The 26,421-nt window shown below is 44.7% G+C and overlaps 2 protein-coding genes across 8 annotated transcripts in view; both read left to right on the top strand.

The window, feature by feature from the left end:
• Window positions 1-17,064, top strand: part of LOC148004807 (uncharacterized) — a 54,352-nt gene extending 37,288 nt beyond the window's left edge. The window contains exons 3-7 of one of the 3 annotated variants that reach the window (XM_087559782.1): window positions 11,186-11,293; window positions 14,343-14,421; window positions 16,369-16,437; window positions 16,581-16,665; window positions 16,761-17,064. In XM_087559782.1, coding sequence (XP_087415908.1) covers window positions 14,400-14,421; window positions 16,369-16,437; window positions 16,581-16,665; window positions 16,761-16,887 — 303 coding nt within the window. In that variant the 5' untranslated portion in view covers window positions 11,186-11,293; window positions 14,343-14,399 and the 3' untranslated portion in view covers window positions 16,888-17,064. Of the gene's footprint in view, window positions 1-11,185; window positions 11,294-13,570; window positions 13,737-14,342; window positions 14,422-16,368; window positions 16,438-16,580; window positions 16,666-16,760 lie in introns of those variants that run through there. The other 2 variants (XR_015625579.1, XR_015625580.1) reach the window with 2 other exon arrangements.
• Window positions 17,065-24,064: 7,000 nt separating this feature from the next.
• Window positions 24,065-26,421, top strand: part of Tmem65 (transmembrane protein 65) — a 109,985-nt gene continuing 107,628 nt past the window's right edge. For all 5 annotated transcript variants that reach the window (XR_015624348.1, XR_015624347.1, XM_087558676.1 and 2 more), the window contains 1 exon segment: window positions 24,065-24,668. Coding sequence is in view for 3 of the 5 variants with exons in the window: in XM_087558676.1 (XP_087414802.1) it covers window positions 24,383-24,668 (286 nt within the window). In the remaining 2 variants the exon portion in view is untranslated.

The following is a 26,421-nucleotide window of genomic DNA, read 5'->3' as shown; positions in this document are numbered from 1 at the left end:
GGGATTTAGCTCAGTGGTAAAGCACTTACCTGGGTTCGGTCCCCAGCTCCAAAAAAAAAAAAAAAAGAAAAGAAAAAAAGGAAAGAATCCAGTGATAGGTACACACATACACACACACACAGCTACACGCAGAACTTGCCTCGTAGCTCAAGCCAGCCTGTGTGACGCCCTCCCACTGTCAGGATTACAGGTGAGCACTACTGTGCATGTGTGCTAATTGATATTTAATGAAGTGCTAATTAATATTTAATGAAGGCACTTCAGCAATTCAGTGAGCAAAAGGGTCCAGTAGTTTCAATAGTTTCAAAAGTTTGCTGTTCAGATGTAACAAAACCTTTGATCCCTGTGTAACATAACACAAGAAAAAATAATTCAAGGTGAATTATCAGCCTGAATATAAAAGCTGAAAGTATTTAAAAAAAAAAAGAAAAGAAAAAAAAAAGAGAAAAAGATCACTGTAAGTTGGTATGGACACAAAGACTTCTTAGGAAAAGTGTAAAAGCACAGGCCTTAAAGGGGAAAAAAAATCAACTGAACATCCTGAAATTCATACACAAAGCTCAGATTAAACAAAGACATTTGCATTACAAAAAGTTCTAAGCAAACAAGCAGCAGAAAGGTACCAAAAATTTACTAAAAGACCTAACTAATCGTATTGCAAAAAGATGTATAAATGAGTAATAAATGCTCATTTTTGGAATGTGCTCAGCACAGTTTCTGTCATGCAAATACAAACAGAAGTCATAAGATACCCATGCCCAGGAGAATGGATAGAAATTTTAAAATACCGACACTACGAATTGTAAGCGAGGACAGAGCAACAGAAACTCACCACAGTTCAGATTTAAAGTCATAAGACTCCTCTAACACACCGTTGAGCAGTTTCATATAAAGCAAGACAGATACATAGTGTATAACTCCATAAGACCATTTTGATGTTTTTGCTCAGGAGAAATGAAAGCATACACCCACACAGACCCAGTACAAGATCGAAGCCGCTGTTTTATGTGTGACTACCAGGATATAGAAGCAATCCAAGTGTCTATCAACAAAAGAAACTGGCATAGTCACACAATGACATACCTGTCAGTGACAAACCACTGTTTTAAGGAGTGCAAAAGCCCGGTGAGAGAATACTATATATCCAGGTTTCCAACTGTGTGTAGTTGTAGAGTAGACCGACCTGTTAATAGGGACTTAGAGAACACTGGGGTAGGGTAGTGAGTGGGAAGAGGCACTAGCTAATTTCCTAGGGTGACAGAAGTCTTCAGTATTTGACAGGAGTGTGAATAACTCAGATTATGATAAACCTTCAAGATTTCTCCTTAAATTTATACCAAATAGTATACACTTCACTGTGTGTACCTCAAACATACACACCACCCTGAACCCTGAGGACTCTACTGTTAAAATGTTAGAAATTGTCAATGGACAGTAATGCCTTCTGTCACCTCAGATGTACCACCGGAGTCTGTGGCCCTGTCTCCATTGCCGTTGCCAGAGAAAAGTGTGCAACCATTTAAAATAAAAGTAGTTGAAAATGAGCCTTTAATCCCAGCACTCAGGAGACAGAAGCAGGTGGATCTCTAAGTTCAAAAGCCAGACTGGTCTACAGAATAAATTCCAGGACATCCGGGACATCTCTTGACCAACAAACAAAAAGTTGAAAATGACCAAAGAATTGTGTATTTTCTGTTTAGTGTGACCAGTGGGAAGCACACGGGAGTCTATAACAGGAAACTAGTATTTTACGCACAAAGACTTCTTGTGGAGTTCTTGAAAATTTATCAACATGGTAAAAAGGTGGTCATGTGGTTCCGCCGGCCGCTGGGGTATGGGATCACTGCTTGGGCAGTTGAAAGGGAAGGCGCCCCTCTGCATTCTGTCTTGCTGCATTTTGTGGAATGCTAGACTGCATTAATCCTTCACTGCCATCAGGTCCTGAGCTTGTGGGAAGCACCAATGCACTGCTCATATATTACAGTACAGATTTAAATCATAACACACCTTTGGGCATTTTCATATAAAGCAAGATGCAAGGCAGATATGTAGTGTGTGACTCCATAAGACCATTTTGATGTTTTTGCTCTCGGGAGTGGGAGAGCTCAGCGTTGGGTGGGGGCCTCAGCACAAGAGTGAGAAACAAAGTAGGCTGAGGCTGAAACTGGGGTTCTCTGACTCCTGGGTGACCAGCCGACACTGGAAACCACATAGAGTCTGAACAGAGGGGGCCCATGGGTCTGTGATGAGGAGCGGGGCTGGGGCCCTGCCGAGTCTCAGGGAGTTGGGAACAGAGAAGGCCCGGAGGCTGGGGGCAAGCCTGGGGATGTGTGTATGGGGAACTCCAGCTCAGCTTATCCCGGATTGTCCAAGCACCAAGGGCCTTCCGGTGCAGCTCTGTAGCCTAAGGCTTTCTCCATGCTCCCCACAGAGGTCCTTGATTTGATTGTTCATCAAGGAAAATGGATGCATACCACCTCCTCAGGGTGCATCAAAGATTAAATACCTTTTCTAGGAAGGAATGTCTGGGAAGGGAAGCTTATTGGCTAAACCCTGAGGCCCATCTAGATATCTCATTAGCATGGAGAATTCTGTTCTGGGCTACATGACCATTGGCTACATCTCTATATGGGGAATGCGGTCATGAGTTCCGAGGTAAGAACCTGGTAGGGAACAGGGAGATGCCTACAGTCCTCAGATGGGTGCTGGAGTCTCTGACCTCTCTCAACCTTACCAAGTTTCCTGGTACAATCCATTGACCCACATAGTCACATGCTTTAATTGGTCACTTGTCATTTTTATGATCATTCCTAGCATATGATATGGAGTGTGTGGACCTATGGACTCATCAGTATTTTATGAGGGGGGGCTAGATATGTCTTTTATACCCATGAATATTTAGACCACGGCGTTGTTTCTTCCAAGTATGTTACAGGACTTTTCTTAGCCCAGTTGTACTTTGTCTAACGACCTAGGTGCTCATGGTCACAAGGCCAACTGGGACAATGGCTCCCCCATTTGTTCCCTCATGCCAGTGATGGGTATTCATAGGAAATTAAGGAAAGTGAGAAAGTAAGGAAAAGTAATAAAAACTCCTAAGAGAGGGAGGAGCTCACAAGTTAGGAAAGGTGGTTAAACTTTCTGTCTAAATTAAGTTTTTATAGAGATATGTCAGAAAACAGACAAACCAGGGAGTCATCCTTATGATCGATCAGTTCTTTGGGCTATCACTGGAGAAACCACACATTCTATGCATGCTCCCAGGCCCAACTAGGAAATGCTCAGGTGCTGTTTCTATATGCCTACCTCATCATAGGTGGGCTGCGCTCACCCTGTCCCTCTCTCACTCTGGCCTTATTAGCTGCTGACCTTAACTGTTAGTCCCTGGCATGGTTACTGCTGCCACCCTTGCACATGACTGACAACTACCAAGAAGTGACTGAGGCTTAGTTAACTGAATTCTCAGTTAACTCCTTGTCTACGAGTTGGTCCGGAGGGCTTTTTTTTTTCTTTAAACGAATTACCTTTAATCTGTGACAACCAATTGCATTAGAAGTAGCAGTCTATGAGGGTGCTGGAGAAATGGCTCAGTGGTTAGGACTGCTTGCTGGATTTCCAGAGGACCTGAGTTTGGTTCCCACTGCCCACGTGGCAGCTGGCAACTTCCTATAACTCCAACTCCAGGTGATCCAACATCGTCTTCTGGACCCTGGAGGTATCTGCACACATATGGCACCCCCCATACAAATGTTCAAAATAAGTGTAAAAGTATATTCCTTACGAGCTTTGGGGGCAGCCTACGAGCTTGCTGTCAATCAACCTTGTCCCCCCCCCTTTTTTTAAACCTGTTTAGCTTGATTATCTCATATCAGGCTACAAGCTCCTCTGTTCATCTCTAGGGTTCCTAGCCTCACTGTTTAATCCCAATATCCCTTAACCTTAAAGTTAACCTACAATGTATATGAGTTTTTGCCAAATGCAGTTTTCCCAGTTTTCCCTTTCCTGTGCTACCTACTGAGTGCAAAACAGAAATAAGGAAAGGGCATGACTGCTCCTAGGTATGGTGGAGAATTTGAAGAAGAGCTTAGCCAGAAGCAGACACATCTGGGACAGTTCAGAGTGGTCATGGCCCTGAACTGTGAGAGGACGGGAGAGGATATGAGGGATGGGAGTGGGGACAACAATACAGGACCAGGTGCAGTAGCGAGAAGGCCAAAGGTACAAAGGGGTGGGGAACCAAAATGTCTGGATTATATCATGAAGGGAGAAGGACAGCCCAGTCGCTGGGCTGGAGAGTTCAGGGTAGAGGCCAGGGTATGCCAGCCTTATCCTGTAACAGGTAAGGACTAAGGGATGCTGGGAGAACCTGGAGGCCAAGTCCCCTTTGATATGCTAGGTCAGCACCTCAGCCATTTGTCCTGTGTTTGAGACTTATCACCTACAGAGAGCTAGCTCCCTCCTAGTTATCACAGCTCTGGGCCAGGTTGCGGTATACCTGGGTTATCTTCATTGTTTGCGTTGCTTCTGATGCTGGGTATTTGCCAAACCATTAGCAGTTTGACGGCATTAGTTCTTTGCTGGTGGTGTAAATGATTACCTAGCCACCACCTTCTCATGTCTTTTCTGTGATGGCCCCCGATTCATGCACTGCCTCAGCTTTCCCTGTAAGTATGTGTGAGGCAAGCATACACTATGAACTATTCTCAGCACTACTATGCCTTGGCTGTCTAGTGCCCAAGCCCTTTCACACCCGTGTTCTGATGATCAGCTCCATCTTGCTTGGCTGGCCAGCCTTTCTTTCCACTACTCTCCAGCATAGCAGCCGAGCAGGGGAAGATTCCTAAGTGCGGGAGTCCAGAGGGCTGGAGCGCTTCTTATGTGGACATGGCTTTGTGCACATTGCTTTCTGTGTTACATAAGGGGTATAAAGAGTTTGGCTGTAAAGCTCTCTCTCTCTCTCTCTCTCTCTCTCTCTCTCTCTCTCTCTCTCTCTCTCTCACACACACACACACACACACCCCATCAGTGTGACTGAGGTCAGCATCATTTCTGATCTCTCTGTTATTTTTCTCATATACATATATAGATATAGATATATAGACATCTGTCTCTTTCATCTCTCTCTCTCTCTCTCCCTCTCTCTCTCTCTCTCTCTCTCTCTCTCTCTCTCACACACACACACACACACACACACACACCATCAGTGTGACTGAGGTCAGCATTATTTCCAATATTGTCTTCACATTCACTCTCTCTACAGCAAGCATCCTGATTCAATAAAACACATTGCCTATAGTTTCTGGCACAACCAAAGCTGCCTCACCTTTGTAGCTTTTCCCCCTAGTTATTCTAGCCTCTTACTAATTGTGGCAGTGGACAGTACCACACATCACTCATTAATTCTATGTTTATCCCTATCTATGACATCTAACATCAACACAATGCCTAAACAAAATTTTAGTTTATGGAGCCTCTACTATGGCGATCTAGGGAAAGGTTTCAGGAGATGGGAAGTTTCAGAAGTCAACATTACATTTTATATTTTGTGCACTTAACCCAACTTCTACACCCCTTAACCCAGCAAAAGAGTGAGTTCCTTGAGAGAGTGACTATGCCTTATCCCAGCATTTGTGCACTTTAAATAGAAAGTGGAGACTTGCATTTTGAGTTCCATCTATCCCTTCTGGAGAGGAAAAACAAACAACTATCCTTTCATCTACACTTCTAGGTTCCAAAACGTGTGGGTACTGTTCCCACACCGTGCAACTCTGCTGTGTATGCTAACCAGAGGGTTTTCACTTCAATTCCATCATTACACGACTTCTCTGCAGTTAGCACCAGATCCTATGCAATGAAGGCTCCTCAAGATGGTCCCCCACTTCAGACGGCAGTCCTCAGGGGAATTCTCACTAGGTGACTACAAGTTAGGGTCCTCAGGATTCCATCTCAGGTACCACAATTTTCTAGGACAGTCCACAGAATTTAGGGAGACTAATTTCTTGTGGTTCGTCTTTTAATATAAGGCACCTTTTAATGTAAGGCTCATGACTGAGTGTGACCCCCACAGGGTCAGGCATATGGGAGAGTGCAGACTTGCCAAGCTCTTGGGGCTGCCACTCTCCAGAGCCCTGCAAAAGCTTTCTCTTGTAGGCATTATCAGTTAACAACTCAGCACCCAGCCCTTCTCCCTTCCCTGAGGCTGGAGTTAAATGTCCCAGCCTCTGATCATGACCTAGGCTTTCTCATGACTAGTTCCCACCCAGTGTCCCACTGACAGTCACCTCATTAGAAGAAAAGATACTGCTACTCTCTAGAACATCTCAAGGCACTAAGACCTCAGAGTTCCAAGCCGGGATTAAAGGCTAAATAGGAGAGCAAGATCAATACCACACTCCCCACCCCCCCCAGAGCTCAGGAAATGCACAGACCTTAGAGTCCCCCTCACTGTCCCCTTTACCCTTACCAAGTGTTATGGGGGGCAAATGCTACTATGTCTTCACCTCTTGTTTGGGTTATAGCACCCTTTCAGAATGGTCCTCTATAGAAAATGTGCATGTGACTTATACCTTGACTACACTTCCAAGGAGTCACGAAGTGGAAACTTGAGGACTCTTTGGAAGTCAGTTGGATGGTGTTTTGCAGGAGTGTTTCCTTAAAAAGTGGACACAGGTCTGAAAGGCTAAGGCCGACTTGTGAAGGAATATTGCACTGAAGCAGACACAGGAGAGAGGATGTTCTGCTAAAGCAAGCACGGGAAAGGACACGTGGTGAAAGATTCTTTGCTAACGACATGCATTGTTGGTCCACCTTACATTGCATAGTTGAGCTGCATTTATTGGGAAACCATAGAGAGAAATGCACATTAAAAAACAAAAAGACTCGTGATGGTGCACTGCAGTTCGTTGCTGCTTCCAAGGACTCGGACCGAGCCATGCCTCATGAGGCAAGGCACATGGAGGACGCATGATGTTTGAAGGGTATAAATTGGACTCCATAGAGTGATAGAGACAGAGCTTGGCTTGCTGGTACAGCTAGCTGCGCAATGCTTGTGGATCTCAGGTCTTTGCTGATCTTCACTTCCCTGAGAGGCACAGCTGAGCTTCTCCTGGCGTTCCTGGTGGTCCCTCCTACTGACTCAAGCTGAAGATGAGACCTGGGCATCACTGATATCGCTAACCCAGCTCCACCAAACTGCTGGAGTATCCGTGAGGTGTTTGCAAGTGGATCGAGCTGCCGCCTCTTGCTAACCTGTGAACTGAACTGCCGATTTCCAGACGACACAGATGAGAGTTGCTCCAAAGAACCTTTCTAAACAGTCCACTCCTCCCCCTCCGGCCCCCACCCAGTATCCTTTCTTTTCCACCTCTCGTAGGTGGTGGGTTACAAGGAAGGTTAAAGTACTTAAGAACCATCATTAAAAATAGGATTTGAAAAAAATTAAAGTTACAGAGTCACCCAGAACACCTTCCATGGGTCCATTAAACACCACAGATCTCGGGCTGGAAACAGTGCCATGAAAATGCATTATTGAGGGCTCAACTAGAGTTTGTAGATCAGTTGAGAAACATAATATATTGTATATTTAATATATCTAACAAGTTTTATAATATACATTATCCTATTATCATTTCATTTATGAAATTATTCTTAGATGAATACAAACATGTTTTGTATAGAAATTGATGTTAAAAAAATGGGACATCTTTGACAAAGAAAAGCTTGTGTGTAGTTTCTGGCTTTCCAGAATCTTGTTTTCAATTTGAATTAGTTTGGGTCTTAAATGTCTCTTAAAGACCCTTGTATTAAAGGCCTATTTCCTAGGATGGAGCTACTGAGCCGTAGAGTCTTTAAGAGGTGGAGCCCATTGGCGGGTCTTTAGGTTATTGGGACACACCTGTGAAGAGGATTGTGGGCCACCAACCTCAGTCCTCTTGTCTTCTTTGCTCTTGACCATGAGACGAGATTTCTTTGCTCCCTCACATGCTCCTACTATCATATGCTGTGTTGTCCAGAGTAATGTGGCCAATCAATCATAGACCAGAGCCTCTTAGACTGAGGGTTACCAGAAGCTTTTTGTTGCAAATGATTGCTTCATGAATTTGTTACAGTAACAAAAAACTGGTTAACCTAAAATCCTTGAAGACAACCATTAATTTAATGTATCCAGATTGAGGGCGGGAGAAATGGCTCAGTGGTTAGGAGAGTGTACTGCTCCTGTAAAGGAACTGACTTCATTTCCCAGGACCCATGCCAGGTGACACACAACTACTTGTTCACTCCTGCATGGTGTGATGCCCCCTTCTGATCTCTACAGGTACTGCACCCACATGTGCCTACCTCCTCACAGATAAGACATACACACATTCACATAACCAAAAAAAAACAATGTGCTCAAAGAATCGTGACTCTCAAAGTTGCTCCTTGCCCTCAAGTAATTTATAGTGAAGTAGGACTTTAAGGACTTAGTGATCTACAATTACTGATCTATAATTTATAGTGAAGTAGGACTGTAAGGACTTACTGATCTATAATTGGCTGAGCGTTGGAGACTAGCTATCCCAGTTCCTCAATTATGCCACACTTACTGGTATCAGAAAGATACCCAAAAGGTAATGATTGCAAAGGTTGTTCTGCTTAACCAGGGCATATTTCAGACTGGCAGGATATAGTTCATTAAGTACCTTGGGTTTATTATTAATCATTAAGAGTTATTGTGCATGATTTTTCTTATGAGATACTTTCTGTTGTTATTGCTATCTTCTTCATTACAAATGGCAGTTGAGCACATGTACTGAAGGCTGCTCAAAGGGAAAGGAGCCACGTTATAAGTAGCAACAGTGAATGGCTTACCCAAAGCTTTTCAGTGAATGTTGGTCAAGAATGCAAGTAAGCTTCCAAATAGTCAGTATTGAACGACGTCAAGGTCAAAGGCAGATTAAGCAAGGGTCTTACATATTTTTAGAAGTAGATATAATTTAGGTTCAGCAATTCTTCTTAGGTCTGGAAAATGTCATTATGTCATATGCTTAGTATCATGTAGACATTTGTTAAGGAGCCATAGTCATAAATGTTTGAGGAGGCAGACAGAGATATTTTGTTGACTGCCAACTATGAAGAGGTTGCTCTGGGGGGCTGCAGAGACGGTTCAGTGGTTAGGAGCACTGACTGCTCTTCCAGAGGTCCTGAGTTCAATCCCTAGCACCTACATGGCAGCTCACATCTGTCTATAACTCCACTTCCAGGCCTTCTGATGCCCTCACACAGACACACATGCAGGCAAAACACGAATGAACATAAAATAAAAATAAATTATATCAAAAAAAGGAGTGGTTGCTGTGTTTGTTTATAAAAGATGTCTCAGAATTCTCAGGACACTCCTGTGGTATAGCTTTCTAAATTCTCATTTTGTAGATGGAAAATTAGTTTTCTCTGGATTATGCAGTTAGTAAGCTGAAGAGATGGAGACTATTAAATCCATAAAATGAAATATGGAGACTTACCCAGAAAACTGGTTATAGTGAATGGCAATGACAATGTGCTAGAAGGTAAATAAATACAATAGTGCCTCCACCTGAGCTCATTCTGCTCACTGGAAAAGGTTATGGGAATACCCGGTGAATAGGATGTCTTTTGAGAGACGTAGTTGCAAGTTATAACTCATTCATTTTAGAGCGCTTTGTTTGGTTATCTCGTGTGTGTGTGTGTGTGTGTGTGTGTGTGTGTGTGTGTGTGTGTGTAATTGAACCAGGCCTCATGCACAATACGTAAGCACATTACTATCTGTTATATCTCCAGCCCCCTAAAGATGGGCCTTTTGCTTTTGTTTAGTTTTACTGCGGTGCTGGCAATCATACACAGAGCCTCCAGCATCCTGAGTGAGCACTGTGCCCCCAGGCTTCAGCCCCTCCTCAGCTGATTGTTTTAAAGCTAAGCTGACTTCTTGTGGGTTTTTTCATTTTTCTGCAACTGGGCTCCTATCTGGAAAACTACTATCTTGATTGTGGTGGGGGAAAAGACACATAGAGAACTTCTGAATCTGTTAGAAATTTTTGTTTATTTATTGAAAATCTGCTTTGGTGCCAGGTATGGCTAGGTACTGGGATGTGACCAGGTATTAGGTGGACAGAGCCCCCACTATCAGGTACTCATGCATTTTGGACGAGTCTCTCAAATACGTTACCAATTAATTGCACAAGGCAGCATTTGATTGTGATAAATACAATGGGGAGAGAAATTAAGTAAAGATGTATTCAATGAGGACGTTATAAGGCTTTGGACTCCTGCGTTCAAAGGGAAGGAAGGACATGAGCAGTCTGATGAACTGTGGGCATGTGGTAAATCTCAATAGATCACAGGCCAGGAACGGATCCTAGGTGACAAGGGCTGAGGACAAATGATCCGGAATAGTGGAAGGCTACAGTAGAAATAGAAGGCCTGGAAAGCATTGACTGGCCATGGCTATGACCATGAGTGGAAGGATTTGAAGAGAGGACTGAGGTGAGATCAGCAGGGAAACAGGGCAGGGTGTCTGCCCCATGCTAGGCAGAATAAGAAATTGCCAACCAGTATGGCAACTGAACAAGACAGAAATACCTCAGTCCTTTGTGCTCTGGTAGCCTTTCCTGTAAACATCGAGAGCTGTCTTTACCAGACTGTTTTGGCTCCTGGTCCATCAGACAATTGGTCCATACCCAGGATCTGGAAGCACACACTAGGAGAAAGCCCAAGAAAAATGGAGAACTAACAACAGTCTGTTGACTGATAAGAACATTCCAGGTTGGTTACTCGTAATGAGTCCTGTATTCAGTGGTCTCTCATTGAAAACATTTCCCTAAAGTTATATTTTCTAATATCTCAGGAGCGACGTTGTTTGGGATGGTTACAAAGGATAGCAATAAAGGAAAATTCAAACTGGAGATTAGTAAAGTGTTACATCAGAAGCTAGGCAGGTAATAGATCATTTACAGGGGGTGTTGCCACTGGAGTTATCAAGAAGAAAAATAGACTTTTGAAATCTAAAGACCTTGGAACTCGGGGGTTGGGGATTTAGCTCAGTGGTAGAGCACTTGCCTAGCAAGCACAAGGCCCTGGGTTTGGTCCCCAGCTCCGAAAAAAAAAAAAAAAAAAAAAAGGAGACCTTGGAACTCACGCAAGGACAAGGATGTAATAACTCAATGTCTTTCAGGTTAAGATCATCATGCTCATGCTTGAATTTGGCTTGGCCTTTCAGGGAAAAATATCCAAGCTCTGGCGCTGTGGAAATGAGGTTTGAATTCTCTCCATCACTTATTAGGTTAGTGACCTTGGAATTTCTCGTAATCTATTGGTATTTCTAGTTTCTCATTTGAAAAGAGGAGGATTAAAGCTCAGAATACCCATGATACAACCCACAGACGTTATGAAGCTCAAGGAGAAGGAAGACCAAAGTGTGGATGCTTCAATCCCATTTAGAAGGGGTAACAAAGTAGGAGGTAAAGGGAGGGAGAGAGGAGGGGGAGGGAGAAAAGGGGGCAAGATCAGGTAAGGGAAGGAACAGGAGAAAACTACAGAGGGTCAGGAAATTGAATAGAGATATGAAGCAGTGTGTGTGTGTGTGTGTGTGTGTGTGTGTGTGTGTGTGTGTGTGTGTGGTAGCCACTGGAAAGTCCCAGACTTCAGGAAAGTGAGAGGCTCCCAGGATCCAACAGGGATGACATTAGTCAAAATACCCAACAAAGGGGAGAGCGAATCTGTCGTGACCATCTCCAATAGATAGACATGGCCCCAGTTGAAGAATGGGGCCACCCACCCATCTCAAAATTTTTAACCCAGAATTATTGTTCCTGTCTAAAGGAAATGCAGGGAAAAAAGAAAAAAAAAGGAGCAGAGACTGAAGGAAAGGCCATCCAGAGACTGCCCCACTTATATGCAGCCACCAAACTGCAACACTATTGCTGATGCCAAGAAGTGCATGCTGACAGGAGCCTGATATAGCTGTCCCTGGAAAGGCTCTGCCAGCACCTGACTAATATAGATGTAGATACTCACAGCCAACCATTAGATTGGGCCCAGGGACCCCAATGGAAGAGCTAGGGAAAGGACTGAAGGGGCCGAAGGGAAGGGGATTGCAACCCCATAGAAACAACAATATCAACTAACTGGACTCCTCAGAGCTCCCAGGGACTAAACCACCATCCAAGAGTACACAAGGAGGGACCCTAGCTGTATATGTAGCAGAGGATGGCCTTATCTGACATCAATGGGAGGAGAGGCCTTTGGTCTTATGGAGGCTTGATACCCCAGTGTAACACGGATCCTAGGGCAGTGAGGCAGGAGTGGGTGGGTGGGTGGAGGAGCACCCTCATAGAGGCAAAAGGGAGGGGCATGGGATGGGGGGCTTGTGGGGGGGAAACCGGGAAGGAGGACAGCATTTAAATTGTAAATAAATAAACAATTAAAAAAGGAGGCTTAAAATTGCTACTACCTTGGGCTGGAGAGTTGGCTCAGTGGTTCAGCACACTGACTGTTCTTCTAGAGGTTCTGAGTTCCAAACCCAGCAACCACATGGTGGCCCACAACCATCTGTAATGGAATCCGATGTCTTCTGGTGTGTCTGAAGAGAGCAACTGTGTACTTACATTCATAAAATACATAAATCTTTTTAAAAAATTGCTCCTACCTCAAAGGATTATAAATGGAGATGAGGATAAGCAATTAAGGGGTTAATACAGTAACCGATAATGCTGTCTGTAAAAGTGGTGAACAGTCATAATCATTATCATTCATTGCAAGCCTAAGATTAAGCAAGTTGAAATATGCAAAGTACCAAGCACCACAGCTGTGCACTATGCTAGGTAATGATTAGCTTGTATTACTTTGACATTGGTCATCAGGTTTAACCCTACAGCTCATTATAACATCTAAGAGTGAGAGAGAAACACCCAACCAAGCTCTTCCTCTCCTGAGCCCCATCTTTGTTCATGCCAAACTCTGGGGACTTTCTGTGGGGGTCAGACTTTCATGGTAGTGGATACAGGGCCCTATAGGTCCGAAAAGATGAAGTCTGAGGTAAACACGGTCTCGTTAAAAGCCATATTAGATCTGGGAGCCTGTAACTGTCCCGAATCCTGCTACTGTTGGTCTGCATCCCCCCAGCAGCCATCAGTGTTGTGGAAGAACTACCTCGGATTCCTAAGCCAGCACTCTTGGTAACAGCCAGTGACAGTTCCCACCTGATAGTAAAACTGAAGCCTGGATTTTATGATGTGTTCTAACCATTACACAAAACTCTTTACATGCATGCTTTACTGAAGAAAATGAACAGGGCACAGCTACCATCATTCTCTGAATTTTTACAAGAATGAAGCTGAGGCTCAAAGACATTAATGGATCCAAAGATTAAAGTTTCTGAGGGGCATAGGCAAGATTTTAGTCTGGATTCTCTGGGACTCTAACACTCTGCTCTTAACTGTCATTTATACCGTGGACATGACATTGAACATATGCATATTACTTACTTTTTCTTTTAGCAATTTAAAAAAAATTTCCTTTAGTCATCAAATAAACATTTTCATATCCTGCTATGTCTCAGGGCAACATTCAAGGGTCCCATTATGACAGTTCCCCAAGATTACTCCTCTCCTTTGCCTTTCAAATGATGGTGTGTTCTAAAAATCGGACGTCGATTGACTACGTAGCTTAGAAATTCAACGAGCATATTGAGGATTCTGTGTCCAGGCACAATGTTATCTGCAAAGGTGAATATGAAGGAGGACTTGTTCAGGTTGTGTAAAGGGAGGCTCCCCTGGTGTTGGAGTACCACAGAAAGGGTGGAGAGTTCCCTAGAAGAAGTCTTTAATCCCCAAGGATTATCTGAGAACATAGAAGGTATTAGATCTGCCCCCTTGAAGAAAGGGAAAGAGACAGGTAGAGAAGATGGCGCTACAAGGGTGGACAGTGACAGCATCATGGGTGTGGAGCCGGGGTATAGTGGAGTATTCAGAGAGTAATGTTAGGCTCAAGGAAAAGGAATTATCGAGATATGCAGCTATAAAAACACCTTGCAATCAGATCTATACACCCACTTTAAATGTGCTGTTTTATGCACATAGGTTTGCAAGTATAGACAGGTGACTGTGCACTCAGTAAATTTTGATGGTCAAATTTCACCAAGGACAGGCAAGGATGGAAAGAAAGAAATACTGGATGTAGAGATTTATGGAAAGGAGTGCTTTGAAATGCTGCCCTCTGCACATGATGTGGCCATCGTACCTTCACAGCAGGTTTTAGTCCTTCCTGGTAAGTGAGTGCAGCTTGAATTCTGCTGCAGGTCAAGTTCTCAGGCTTTTTTTTTTCTTTTTAAGTTGGAGGCCGGTCCCAACATGGAATAGGTTTGGCTTCTCACCCCACAAATCATCGCCATGGACTTCGTGTCTAGAAACAGTAAGACAATTTCTTTATCCATAGTGATTGGAATGTTGTGATGAGATATTTTAAAGACTTATTAATTTTATTTATATCACTACACTGTAGCTGTCTTCAGACACACCAGAAGAGAGCATCAGATCCATTATAGATGGTTGTGAGCTACCATGTGGTTGCTGGGATTTGAATTCAGGACCTCTGGAAGAGCGGTCAGTGCTCTTAACCCCTGAGCCATCTCTCCAGCCTATGATGAGATATTTTAAAAGGGAACTTTTTCCATCAAATGTTCTGAAACCCTAGGAGAACCTCTCAGTGTGGGAATATGGAACCTTTCAGAAGTTTGTTGACATACCTTTTTTTGACTATCTTCTTTATGTAAGCAAAACTGCTTTAAAAAACTGTATCTGGGGCTCGTGCAAGCTAAGCAACAGCTATCCATGAAATTATGCTTTCTGTCCCCACTAACCATGCTGGAGTTTTTAGGTTCACTTTTCTTTGATGTCATTGTTTGCATTTCTTATGTTATTAGGGGTTGGGTACCTGAAGGAAACTTGGTTTAGGATAACTTGGTTACCAAGTGCTGGATCAAACTTTTAGAGTCTGACATCAGCTAGTTTATCTTATATTTATTTAAGTACAGAACAATTTTGGGAAAAAGTCTCCTCGTAACAGTTATCCCAAGCCAACATGCAAAGTAAAACTTAAGGCGTGACTCACTCATTAAGTACATATAACCATGACGATGGGCTCTATAGCTTAAGGGCCGAGGATCTGGTGTGATCTCTGACCGAGACAGTGTAGTGGTCCAGCAGGCTGTAAGTTACCTATGACATCTCCTTTAAGGATGGGTTCTGTTGACCTAGAAACAAAGCTAAAGATAGAGGTGTAGTGAGGTAGCATATGGTATAAACATTAAGTCAGGGGGATTTGAGTATGGCCTAGCAAAGGTTATTAGATTAGTAACATCCACTCCCAGCCTTCTGGGTAGAAAATGTGTACATTTCCTCCATTGAGGAGACAACCCTGCGTGACTACCATTACTGGTCTCTAGTGCTTATCTGTGAGTGTTTGTGCCCTCTACATTATGTCAGCCACTTTTTTTTATTGCAATGTTATCTTTCAGGATTTGCACTGGATTAGGCATTAATTGGAATGTTTTAAAAGTTTAAACATTTATTTTATTATTACTGTGAGAATTTCATACATGAGGACACTATTTACATTATTTCCACCTTATGCTCTCCCCTTCCAACTCCTCCTATATTTCCGGCTCCCTCTCAACCTCTTCTTTAATTATTGTTGCTACAACACACACACGAGCATAGAAATATAACCTGATGGGTCTATTTTGGGTTGCTCTATGCATGTGTGCTTAGGTGTGACCACCTAGGATTGGCCAACTTACCTGGAGCCTCATTTCTAATTGAGATTTTCTTTCGTGTTTGTATGTTTCTACTTTTGTAAACTTCTACTTTTATAGATGTAGTATTTCTTCTTATTTTGCAAGGAATGTTAGTGTTATCTTTGTTTTTGACTTCTTTCTCTCTTCCTATCTTTCTTTCTTTCTCTCTCTCTCTTTCTTTCTTTCTTTCTTTCTTTCTTTCTTTCTTTCTTTCTTTCTTTCTCTCTCTCTTTCTTTCTCTTTCTTTCTTTCTTTCTTTCTCTTTCTTTCTTTCTTTCTTTCTTTCTTTCTTTCTTTCTTTCTTTCTTTCTTTCTTTCTCTTTCTTTTTAGACAGGGCCACACTGCATCGCCCAGACCAGCTTCAAACTCCAGATCATCCTGTTTCTGTGTGTTTTTAGTGTGGTGGTACAGCTTTGTGACGCCCCACCTGGCTTATTGTATGCATTCTCAAACATCTTAATTTGTTCACTGTGTTTTTAGAGGTTCCTAAACCAACAAGAAGTAGTGGCTATCTTGAATATGTCTTTCCATCTTCATTTAACTACTGATTTTAATCTCTTAGGTCAGTTTATATTCAAGAATGGACATCAAACGCTGTTTGGAAACTATGATGGATGGGACTGGTTAAAGAGTAGGTTTTGGCCAGTCAAGCTGAACTCTTTTGGATGCTCTAAGGAGAGCCCTTCATTGGCATGGGTACCCATGCTCTGGAAGCAGAGCAGGAGAATGGCAGCTGGCCCAGCTTCAGGACCTGGTGTGTCTTTCCTCCTTCAGCTCCATGTGCATCCTCTGCCTGCAGAGACTCCTGCTGGTGTCGCCTATCAGGAAATGTCTACAGCTTTCACGACACGAGCAAGAGGTGAATTCCCAGCTGCATGGGTTTATAAGTCCCCTTTTAAAATGTTTTTAACTTGCTATGTAGCTCAAGAATTTAAAATGTCTTTCTGTTCTCAGAAGAGTCATCGTATCTTTCTCTCCGAGGCTTCGTTTGAATTCACTTTCCGCTCCTTTTCAGCTTTGCTTTCCAATTTCAGTGCAGGTGGATCTCTCCATGGTAGAAGAGGAGCAAGCTGCAGGTTAGCACAGATGTGTGGAGAGAACCATGTCCCATGTCCATCACATGGTCACTGTCCAGAGCAGTTCATACCACTGCCTCTGACTCCAAAGGGCAGGGATGAGAATTCCTGTTGGGTCCTAGAACCCAAACACCTGTTGGACAATGGTTGGTAACATTGATAAAACTGGGTCATAATCAGACAATCTGGCCTTATAGAGCTTGTACATTTTGTTTTATACCCACTCTACTAACTAACTTGGTACAGAGTGGACAGAAGTAAAGTCAGATGTGTTGGGGACGGTGATACATCTTCTTGAGAAGGTGTTTAGAAGAGTCTTAATCAATTGCTCATTTTTCTTCCAAAAGAACAGGAACATTGAAAATCCTCCCTCTGACCTTTCCGTTGGCCTCCAGGATGGAATCATTTTTCAATCATTTCAAAATCTTTCTAGTTTTACCTTTATCAAAAATATTTCTCCAATCTCAAACCTAAAGGGCACGTTAGAAGGAGGAAAAGTTACAAAACATTTCCCTGAAGAAAGGTGTGTGTGTATTGCATATATGTGCGCTGTGTGTATGTGTATGCCTCTCTCTGCATGCTTGTTCTGTTGGACATGGGTGACGTTGCATTCTTGTTGCATGTTCATGGGTAAGTAAGTCTGAGCCTCGTAGGCAACTTGAATCTAGCCATTCTGAATCCAGTTGATAGCCCTTTCTTACATTTTCTATCCTGCTTCAATGAGATACTATTTCTTGCTCTGTGATTGGCACTTTCTGCCATGCAGATTAAATCGTAAGAAACAAAAGTTCTACAACAGTGATAAGAGGCAGTTTTGAGCAGCTGTTTAGAATGGTGCAAATTATCCAATGCACTTACAAAAATTACTTCTGTGTGTATGTTTGGGCTATGCACATGCGTGTGCAGCTGCATGCATTTGTGTATACACATGGAGTCCAGAAGGAGGAGCAGGTATCCTCTGTCATCTTTTCTTATTCCTTTCAGGTAGGGTCTGTCCTTAAAACTAGGGACTGTGTTTTTTCAGCTAGGCTGGAAGCTAGCAAGCCATGGTCCCCCTATTGCTGGGGATACAAGCACACTTGAACTGCCCAGCTTGTCACTTGGGTGCACATGATTGTGTAGCAAGTTTCCACATCACCGAGCAAACCAGAGTTACTCCCCAGCCCCATGGGGAGAGCAGTGCAAAGGGGAGAGTTATTCAGAAGACTATCTAACATGCCCACAAGACGCATGACTGGTGCTACATCAAGAAAGTATCATTTCAAGCATCTCTAACGATATGAGCAGATCAAACAGAAACCACGATCGACTCTGCTTCTCTACCTTGTTGGCTCTCCTGTCTCTTACAGGCTTTTTGGTGTCTGAAAGTCCAAGAGTTAGATCCAGACCCTGCCATATCTCCATGTTACCGCAGTGGCAACTTGACTGTCTTCCTAACTCCAATCGATGCCGCAATGCAATGGTGACTTCATTACTAGATGACTCGGATTCAGGGATTTGGACCCCAGAGAGCTTGAAAGTCCTATTTATGAATGTGTCTCTGAGGCTGTTTCTGGAGGATGGCCTTTGAGTCAGCAGACTGAGCAAGGAGACACCCTTGCAAATGCTGGTGGGCACAATCCAATTCACAAGAGCTAAGGGAGGATCAAAGGCAGAGGAAGAGACTTGCACTGCTTAGGTTAGACATCTCCCCCTCTTGTGCTGGACACCGGCACTCTTGGTTCTTGGGTCTTTGAACGCACACTGGAGTTTTGTATCCATGTGCCCCTCAGTTCTTATAAACTTTTGGCTGGAGCTGCAACTGTGCCTTTTGAGGACTGAGACAAGTCAGTCCCTCATAATCTCTCTCTATATGTCTGTGTACCTTACTGCTTCTGTTTCTCTGAAGAACCCCGATTGAAAATTTGGGAAGGAATACTGCACTACTACTTTCCAGACTCTTTCTCTCCATTTCTTTTAGTTTCTTAAGTATATCTAGTATTTTGTGGTTGTTATTTTTTCAAGACATGGCAAATTGTTCATCACAGTTCTAAAGGGGCGTGGTCCTAGATCAGAATACTAGGGTGAGAACTCAGTGAATGACAGATGCATTAACGAAGTTACCAACCACGGGCAGAAGTAACAAAGGCTCTAACCTAAGTTAAGGAACAGAATTTCAAAGTGGATAGAAATAGTCGGATGAGTAACTTCACACACAAGGAACAGTGAGTGGCCTGTGCCCTGCTACCACTGAGGATGGTAGTAACCCTGGAGAGTATTTTTATAATGCTGCCTTCTGTAGACTCATGACTCAGAAGGAAATTCACACGAGGAGGTGTCTTAGTGTTCTACTGCTGCAAGGAGACAGCAGACGAAGGCACCTCTTAGACAAGAAAGCACTTACTTGGAGGCTTGCTTACAGTCAGAGGGTTCATCCATGATCATCATGACAGAAAGTAAACATGCATGGGGCCAAGAGCTTACACCTTGATCCAAAGGCAGTAGGCAAAGTGAGAGAGACTAGGCTGGGTGTGGACTTTTGAAACCTCGAAGCCCACTTCCAGTGATGCACGTTCTCCAACAGGACCACACTTCCTTATCCTTCCCAACAGTTCCCCAGCTGGGAAAGAAGCATGTGACAATACAGGAGACTATGGGGCCATTCTCACTCCACCCTCCACAGGAGGAGAACGGGATTATAACAGAGATGTGATGTTTGTTATCCTGAGAAGTGAAAAGCGGGCTGAGCTGAGGCCAGGCTAGACTTCGCCTCTGGAGTTCCTCTTCTCCTCTTTAGCATCTTCTCTTTTGCCCTTCATGTTTGCTCAGTGCCTTTTCTTGCCACCCACATGAAGACCTGCTTTACTGTGCACTTCTGCACAGAATATGCACATGCAATCACATAAAGTCTCCTTCTTTCCCTCCTCTCCATTTGCTCATCTCCAGCTCATTCAGGTTTTCAGAGAAAGGACGTGGTCAGAAGATCTATCTCACCTCTATCAGCTGTTGGGTCTGAAATTAGGATCCGGTCACGTGGGGTGGGGGTTGGGTGGCCTATGGGAACTGGGAGCCTGCTAAGCATTTAGCATGAGTCAGATGCCATTTCAAACACTTCGTGTGCATTAACTCATTGGTTTCATCGCAGCCCTGTGGAACAGATTCCTGTATCTCCATTTAACAGATTAGCAAGTGAACATTACATCCTCAGGTCCAGACAGAGAGATGAGCAATGGAAAAGCTGACTTATCATCGTGGGGTAGTGCAGATAATACGTAGTGAAGAGTCAACCTGAGCACCTGTGGCTCTAGCATAACTCCTTCAACTGTTGTCATCTAAAGCTTGAGTGGGTCGGGATTGTCCAAGAGGACCTCATGCATATGCTGGACAACTATCTGAGGCTGTAGGCTCAGGCCCCCTCCTCCAAGTGATCTTTTCAAAGGGTACTTCGGGTTCTTTGCTTAGTAGCTAGATATGAAGAATTCCAAATGTCATCCAGAGAATTACATTGATGCAGCAGCAGCCTCCAAATATGTCACCACACTGAGTTGTCACACAGAACACACAGTCAGGCAGACCAAATCAAGATCCTTGAGTGACACACACACACACACACACACACATATAAACACACACATATATAAACACACACATATGTAAAACACACACAGATATATAAATACACACATACACACACGTATATAAACATGCACACACATATATAAACACACATACACACACACATATATAAAACACACACATAGATATATAAACACATACACACACACATATATATATAATCACACACACATATAAACACACATATATAAACACACACATATATAAACACACACATATATAAACATACACACACATATATAAACACACATATAAACACACACATACACACACATATATATAAACACACATATATAAACACATACACACAGATATATAAACACATACACACACATATATATAAAAACACGCACGCGCGCGCACACACACACACATGTTTAACATAAAAACATGCCTTTAAATTCTTTTGTCCCCATTTAGAAGTGGGGTCTGTATACTGGTGATGCTCAATCTTGACTGTCAACTTGATTGGATTAATAAAGGCCTAGGAGATTAGTGAAGCACACTTGGAGCTGCTTGTAATGACACACACAGAGACAATTAAATCATGAGGGCTCAGGCTTAATCAATAGATTAATCACTTGATGGATTCCTAATGTGGTAGCAGTAAAAGATAGGAAGTGGTGGCTCCTGGGAGGAAGTCTCTGGGGGCATGTCCTCAGGGCCTGCTTTGGCTGGCTCTTTGGTATTTCCTTTTTCTTTCTGCTTCCCCTCCCCCAGCAAGGGAGGCTTGCCCTGTGCTACCTGCTCTTGCCACCACCATGACTTCTCAGAGCACTCAAAGCCAAACAACCAGAGGCCGGACACTCTGAAACTGTGAGCCCACAATACAACTTGATACTTTGTTTCTTTAAGGCATGTTGGTCACAGCAACTAAAGAAGCAGAAGAGTGCCTTCCCTCTGACTCTGGGCTGGCTTTAGTGGCTTGCTTCCCCAGCTAGTAGAACAGAGAATATAATATGAGAGATGTTACCTGACTTCCAAGGACAGGGCTGAAGAGGACACAAGCCTGGCTCCTTTCAGAGTCTCATGTTGGGGAAAGTCAATGGCCAGGTCAAAAGTTTGCCATGTTGGAAGGGCTGAGTTTCCAGGTAGCCAGCAGCCAGTGTCACATGTCAGCTACATGGTGAGTCATTTTGGATGTCTGGCCCACATAAACCTTCGAATGGCAGCATCTGATCGCAACTAATTTAAAGACTTCAAGAAAGAGCTGCAAAATCACAGGCAAAATAAACTAAGCCACTAAAGTTTGGTTCACTCAAAGAACAACGACCAGCTAGCACAACTGACTCACTGATGATGCCTGGGCAGTGTTCATGTGCCGTGCTCCTGAGCTGTGCTGGTCTTCTCTCCAGGGAGTGTATTATAGGGACTAAGCAGGACAATGAGGACTGTGCACATGATCCTGCTTCTGTCAGTCTCCCTCCCTTTTCATCCCCGCCCTCCCCACTCCAGCTGCCTCTGTAGAAAGAGGGTAGTATTCCTCTGCAAAGGCTGGGTATAGGGAACGGAAGTCACCAATGAGGCCACTGAGAATTTATCCCCTTGTCTTATTTTATCTGGTTCATGCCATGACCTATGAAGTTCTAGCCTTCATCCCAGTGTGTTAGTCAATCATAAGATGGGATCCACATTTCCTGGCTACAGTAGCAGAGAGTCTGTTCCTGGCTTCCTTCGGGTGAAGATATAGAACTCAACTTCTCCTGCACCATGCCTGCCTGGATGCTGCCGTGCTCCTGCCTTGATGATAATAGACTGAACCTCTGAACCTGTAAGCCAGCCCCAATTAAATGTTGTCCTTCTTAAAACTTACATTGATCGTGGTGTCTGTTCACAGCTTGCAGGGACCCCCCATCCCCTACCCCCTAATCTCCCCACCCACACCCACCCTCGGGCCTGTACATGAAATTGAATGTGCCCACAGACCTAATCTGGTGCTTGGGGCTTGGGAGATTCCCGGAGGGTTTCAGGTCTTCATTCCAGATCAGAAGGCTGAAGAATCTGGACAGTGGCATCATGGAGGACGACAGTAGTACAAAGAAGGACATGTTCGCCAGTAAGACTTGAAGGCAGTGTAAACAAGCAGCACCAGTTTCACACGGAGTCCCCTTCCTCTCTAGACCACCTGGCAGAAGGCGCCACCCACTCTAGAGGAGGGTTCCCTCCCCCCCCCAGTTAACTTTTGGGGGCATTAATTTTAACCGAAAGTTTTGTAAAAATAACAGCCGATTGGGCTCTCCGACATACTTTAAATCATCTCTCGATTACTTATAATAACCAATACAGTGAGGTGCACGGAAATAGTTGTTTCACTGTTCTATTAATGGAATGATGACAAGAAGAAAGTCTGCAGATGCTTCAGGCAGACGCACATTTTTTTCCAAGTACTTTTGGTCTGAGGTTCATTGCATTTGCAAATTCAAAGCCACAGATTGGGAGGGGGTCTGACTGTGCTGTCTTACACGTGTATAGTACATTCACTCACTACACGCAAGGTTCTGAGCTGGTTGCAGCGTTGGTTACGATAAAGGGATTTGGATCTTAATTACACTTGAGTAGATTTATCATCTAAGCAGATTTATGTTTCTAAGATAGGGTGCCTAAGTGTCCTTAGATAGGTTCAGATAAAGCAGTGATCTTCCTTACAAAGAAGGGAAAGCTTCATGGAGTAGGTGACATTTGGCCCTGGCTTTGAAGATATCTAGGATCTGGATAAGAGGGATGAGAGAACCACAGAATTCTCTCCTCTGTGTGGTACCAAAAGAGGGACGTAAATCGCTAGAGACCACTCGAAAAAGATTTACAACATTCTTGCCCTGGCTCCAGAGTTAGCAATCTGCATGTAAAGAGCTGTCATGCCAGGCAAGAATAGTCTCCTCCGCAAACCTTAAGTCTCAGTATCAAACCCTCCTCTTTTTGGGACGGGTTGAACCGGCCCAGCCTTCCCCAGGGAGCTGCCAGAGAGGGTGTTTAGGCGCCGCACTGTCTGACCAGGGTGGGCACTAGCTTGGCGAAGGGCGCGGCTCTTTGTGCTTCAAGTCCCACAGGCCTGGGCAGGGTGCTGTCACCCCACGAGGCTCTTATTGGTCCCGCTGCTCCTCCAGGGTCGTCCGAGCTCCAGATTTAGGACGACGTCGCGGAAACAGTGCGGCAGCTGTACCACCACGGTGGGCATCCAACCCTGAACTCTTTTTTTGCTGCTTCTTGCAGTGCACTTAACACAGGCGGATGCCGTCTGACAGGGTACGCGCCCCTTCGTTTCCTTGCCACGCAAGGGAGTGGGTGGAGACTCCTGGATGAACCCCCTCCCGAGCTGCTATGCGCCGGCGTAGTCCCACCCAAGTCCCGCCCATTTCCTGTCGCCCCGCCCTCCTATCCCGGGCTCCACCGCTAGGGGTAGCGGCTGCGGCTGCAGCTAAGGCCTGACAGTCTCGGCGCGGTTGCTTTGAGGGCGCAGCAATCCTACTGAGTGGGGCCGGCGTGAGGCCAGAGGGTGGGAAAGCGGCCGGCGGCGGAGGGCGGCGCTGAAGGAGGGCGGCGCGCGGTGACTCATCCCTCTGGAAGATCAGACACGCTCGCCGAGCTCGCCCGCGTCGCTGCTCCTCAACCGGGAGGCGCCCGCCGGTACCGCCCGCCCGCTCTGAGCTCCCGGCCCGGCCGCGGCACAGAAAGTTTTCCTGGGCTCACGGCCTGCGGGAAGCGGAGCGGGCACGGCTGAGAGGCGGTCGCTGCGCGGGCCCGCAGAGTGCATGGTGCCGGGCGCCCGGGCCGCTCGTCTGGAGGACCCGGGGCGGGGCCGGGCTGAGCCCAGCTCCTGAGCCTCTGTCCAGCTGCGTCCATAGCGATCTTCCCTTGGGACTGCCGCGGGGGTCGTGCTCCAGCGTCATGTCCCGGCTGCTGCCGCTGCTGGGGAGCCGGACGGCGCGCAGCCTGAGGCCGGGCCCTGCCGCCGCGCACCGCCCGCCGTCCTGGTGCAGCTGCGGCCGGGGACTGCTGGCTCTCGGGGTCCCCAGTGGTCCCCGGCTTCTGGGCACTCACCCCAAGAAGGAGCCCATGGAGGCGCTGAACACGGCGCAGGGCGCCCGCGACTTCATCTACAGCCTGCACTCCACCGAAAGGAGCTGCTTGCTCAAAGAGCTGCACCGCTTCGAGTCCATTGCCATCGCACAAGGTAAGCGGGTGGGGCCGCTCGGGAAGACCTAGTTCCCGGACCCCTGTTGCCTCCCCACACTCTGGTCTCGCTCCTGGCACTGCCGAAAGGGGAAACTTTCCACCTCCCAAGCGTTCCCAAGACAGGACACGCGCGGATCATGCCAGGCAGCTAAGGCCGAGCTTGGCTGGTGCCTCCCTGGCAGTGGAATTTAGGAGTTTCATCCTGATATGCCAGCTGAGTCTCAGGTTTTGTTTTGGTTTGCCCTGTGTCTCCTCTCTCCAGCCCCACCTCCATTCCCTAAGCCTTTGTGTCTTCCCGAGAACCTGTACCCATGCAGGTGGCATGCCCTGCCTTGTCTAAGAAAGTACCAGGAACTGGGCAGGCAGGAGGAAACTTTCTTGAAGGTGGGTGGATGTTCCCCCACAAGATGCTCTAGCTTGTATATTGCTTCTCACATCTGGCGGTGGAACGGCCCAAGGAAATCTTTTCCTGGCAAATGGAAAGATTGTATTGAGCCAGCAACAGAGTGTGTACTGGAAGCCTGGAGATTCACATTGAACTCCAGAGTTTGTTTCCGTGGGGTCTGAAAGAGTGAAATGAGTGAGTGTTTTGGGTGGTTGGGGTTAGGGGATCTGTGACTTGAAAATGAAAAACACACTTCCACTTAAAAATAATCGGGAAAGGATGAAAGGAAAGCTATTTTTAAACAGACATGTTAAGATAGTGTATTTTTAAAACAAGTGCGGAATGTGGTAGGTCAGAATTGAGTGTACGTGGAAAGGCTACAAGTTCAGAAGAAGATTTGAAAAGATGCAAAGACCAAAATGGATTCAGTCATCTTGAAAGTTTGCGTTTGGCCTTTGCATGAGAGGAAAGTGAGTTCTTTCCTGATGTTAGCACGGCTTACCATCACAACTTAAGAAACTTTCTATTACTAGTATCCTTTACCACTATAATTTTTTTTTCCAGTTTAGGAGATTGCAAGTCAACATAAAGTAATGGATAATTTCAGGCATTGCTTACCCACACACCTTTTACAGGAAAATGCAGTATTAGAATCAATTCAGTTAGTAAATCACATTACAGAAAATCGTAACTGAAGACTAGCATACCTTTAGTCTATGTGTGTATTCTATGTGTGGCTTAAAAAGACTCAGTTCTGAAAAGGTGCTCTTTGAAAACAATATAGGCAGCCATATCTTAGAAAGCTTTTGTCACTCAGGTGAGGTGATCATTTTCCCTTTTCTAAAGCAAGGTTTTGAAAATTCTACATTGTCAACATGCTATAAGATTGGAGGGTCCTTTGAATATAATTTTATAACCGTTATTGAAAAGCATGTTCCACAATACCAATACCTGACTTGCTAAGTTTTCTCGATTTTTGCACATACCAGCAGTGTATGTAACCAGGAGTGTTACATTGTCTAATGGAGACAGTATTTTTAAATCTAAGATGGTTTTAGATATCCTTGGAAGGACCTAAAACCTCAAGTCCGTGGAGGTCATTAGCATCAATAAAACTTAATGGTCTAAGTTATTTGGGGAAGCCATTGGTAATTTAAATGTATTTGTTCAGGGGAAAAGGGGGGGTAAATATATAGAAACAATTTGGTGGTTTAATGCCTCCTCTTTATATGCTAAAGCACTTCAAAGTTCGGGCATCTGTTTTTATTGATGCTTCTGACTAACTTTCAAGTTAAGTGACACTTAGAGGTGCTGCTGCATTAATTTTTAGCGTGCCTTGGTGCTCTCTTAACACTTTTATCACCAG

This window comes from Rattus norvegicus, chromosome 7 (genome assembly GCF_021556685.1).
Source record: "Rattus norvegicus strain SHRSP/BbbUtx chromosome 7, alternate assembly SHRSP_T2T, whole genome shotgun sequence".
Taxonomy (NCBI): domain Eukaryota; kingdom Metazoa; phylum Chordata; class Mammalia; order Rodentia; family Muridae; genus Rattus; species Rattus norvegicus.
The sequence above is the reverse complement of the archived record's forward strand: the minus strand, read 5'-3'. Positions and strand labels throughout refer to the sequence as shown.